Source organism: Rhagoletis zephyria, unplaced genomic scaffold, assembly GCF_001687245.7.
Source record: "Rhagoletis zephyria isolate East Lansing unplaced genomic scaffold, Rhagoletis_zephyria_1.1 Rzeph_scaffold_42453, whole genome shotgun sequence".
Taxonomy (NCBI): Eukaryota; Metazoa; Arthropoda; class Insecta; order Diptera; family Tephritidae; genus Rhagoletis; species Rhagoletis zephyria.
In genome coordinates this window covers 1-2,620 of record NW_016199508.1, presented here as the reverse complement: position 1 = coordinate 2,620, position 2,620 = coordinate 1, and the positions used below count along the sequence as shown (strand labels likewise).

General features: G+C 53.9%; 1 protein-coding gene across 1 annotated transcript; it reads left to right on the top strand.

Moving 5' to 3' along the window:
* Positions 1-847: 847 nt before the first annotated feature.
* LOC108355120 (metalloendopeptidase OMA1, mitochondrial-like) lies at positions 848-1,932 on the top strand (the record flags this gene model as incomplete). The annotated part of the gene is made up of 2 exons (XM_017606294.1): positions 848-1,370; positions 1,444-1,932. Coding segments are annotated over 2 exons (1,012 nt in total), but the record flags the coding sequence as incomplete, so codon positions are not given.
* Positions 1,933-2,620: the final 688 nt, after the last annotated feature.

Below are 2,620 nucleotides of genomic sequence, written 5' to 3'. Positions count from 1 at the left end.
GTTTTGATCTAGTTACAGTTAGGGAAAAGTTTTGAGAAAATTATATGTTAAACTAGAAGTCTTTCTGAGTAAAATGAGTTTTTGTTCAAAAAAATCCGATTGTGGGAACACCGCTAAAAAAATTTTTGAAAATGGCCTGTTTTGCACTGTTTTGTGTGGGGAAGAAAAATCGTCTCCCCATCGTTTTTTTTGTTTACGCTATTTACACCNCGTCAATTGTTGTTGATCTTTTTCAACCTTTACCAAATTGTGTGTGTGTGTGTGTGATTTCCAAAGTTCTAAATGCCTTTCCACCTGCTGCCTTAAATAGCACGCACACCAGTTCCGGTGTGATATTAGCTCAATGTGGTGGAGAAGATTTGATTTTATAATTTATATTAAAGTGTAAGCTAAAGTTTAAGCAGCAAATCAGCAAGCAAGCAGCAGCTAGAGCATGGTGATCCAAGGCGGCAGCAGTCACCTTCTCCTGCGCCACCTGAGGCTGGTGATGATCAGGACGGCCGCCGGCCAGCAAAGAAGCCTCCTCTCCTCTTCAGCAGGTCGGCGTGTCCTTCAGCAGGCCCAGGCGGTGCCCAAGCAGAACAGGGCGGGAGTTCTGTCACGCTTTATTTCCAATGGACATGGAACTTCCCAGCTCCTCAAGGTCTCCGGAAAGTCCACCGCCCTTTCACCGGGGCGCATTCTTCTCAATTGCAAGCAGCACTTTCACACGACGCCTCGCCGCTTCAATCCGATCATTGCCATCATCGCGAGACAGGCGGCCAAGGTGGCCTCCGTTCTGCTGGGCAGGTAGGGCGGCAAAAACCCGTTACCTTGGTTTTCAATATCTAAATTCCCCACTCTGTAGAGCACTTCGAAACTGGTGGGCCAAGCTGCCGGCCAACAAGCGGGAGGTCTTCCTGGAGTTCATTCGGCGGCACCGGCTGAAGCTGCTGGCCGGCGTCGGCCTGGTGCTCGCCTCCTTCGCCTACTACTACTTCTCGCACATCCAGGAGACGCCGATCACCAAGCGGCGCCGCTTCATCGCCTTCACCCCTGAGCAATTTGAGGTGCTGAACAAGCTGGAGTTCGACCAGCAGATTGAGACGTACAAGAGCAAGCTGCTGCCGACGGAGCACGCGGACACGCAGCGGGTGGGCCGCGTCGTCCGCCAGCTGCTGGCCGGCAATGAGGACATCGAACAGATCAAGCGGCACGACTGGTCGGTGTCGGTGATCAACGACGAGTCGGTGATGAACGCCTTCGTCATGCCCAGCGGCAACATCTTCGTCTTCAGCGGGCTGCTGAAGATGGTCGACAATGACGACCAGCTGGGCATGATTCTGGCGCATGAGATATCGCACGCTATTCTAGGTCATGGGCTGGAGAATGTAAGTGTGATGTTTGGGTAACATTTCTATTTTGTTTACCTTGCTAATCTTTCTACCTCTTTTGCTTCACCAGATCAGCCACCAGCACATCGTGGACATTGTCTTCATCAGCCTGCTCGGCTTCCTCTGGATGTTCCTTCCCTCGGACCTGATCGCCGCCATCGGCACCGCCTTCTCCCGCTTCATCCTCGGCATCAGCTTCATGACGCCCTACTCGAAGATGCTCGAGACGGAGGCGGACGAGGTCGGCCTGATGCTCGCAGCGAAGGCCTGCTTTGACGTGCGCGAGGCGAGCGCCTTCTGGCACAAGATGGCCATCATCAGCGGCGCCGATCCGGTGCACCAGCTGCAGTCGAGTGTGGAGTTCCTAGCGACGCATCCCTCTCACGAGAAGCGCTCCGAGCACCTCGACGGGCTGCTGGCGGAGGCGCTCAAATGTCGCGATGGCTGCCACTGCTCGGCGCTGCCCAAGGAGGACCCGAGGGAGAGGGTGCAGCGGATGCGCGACCAGATCATTCGCCTCAACAAGGACAAGAACATCGAGGGCGTCCTCAAGATTTGAGTGCCTGCCAACAACTGACGCTTGCCTGTCCGCTCCCACCGCCTCCCTCCCTCCCTGCCTGCTCAGGAAACGGCGTGCAATAAATAGGTGCGCATTGCATCATCCGTCAAATGCTTCAAATGCTCGGAGCGCGGCTCTTTCCGCTCTAAAGGCGACGTGTCATTGCTGCTGCAGCTGCTGCTGACGCGTTTGTTATTGTCTCTCTTCTCTCACGCACAGTTGCTAACGGTACACTGCAATGTGTCATTGACACACAAGCTCTCTCCCTTGTCGACCAGCTGCAAACCACCACCGGTGATCACCCTCTGTCAGCAGTTGAGATAATCGAGGTCATCACGTGATAATAAAAAAAAAGTTGGTCATATTCTTCGGGAACGCTCGGGCAAGAGGTAGAAAGTGCTAGCAGTGGAGGGAGAAATGCAGTGAAATCAAAGGCGACGGCTTACGTCAGTTGTGAGGCGGCGCAAGAGAGCGCTTAGGCCACATCAGCGTAAGCCGCCGGCCTGCACAACGGCAGAGAGCGCCAATCAGCAAAGTACACGAGGACAGTCCGCTGTGCCAAGGAAGGGAAGCGCTATTTAAGCCTACTTCCAGCCACTTCGCCAGACATTTACCTTCCACACTCGAACCAGTGAACACACACGACATCACTTCTCTTCAACACCATTTACTCCTCTCTCTCTCTCTC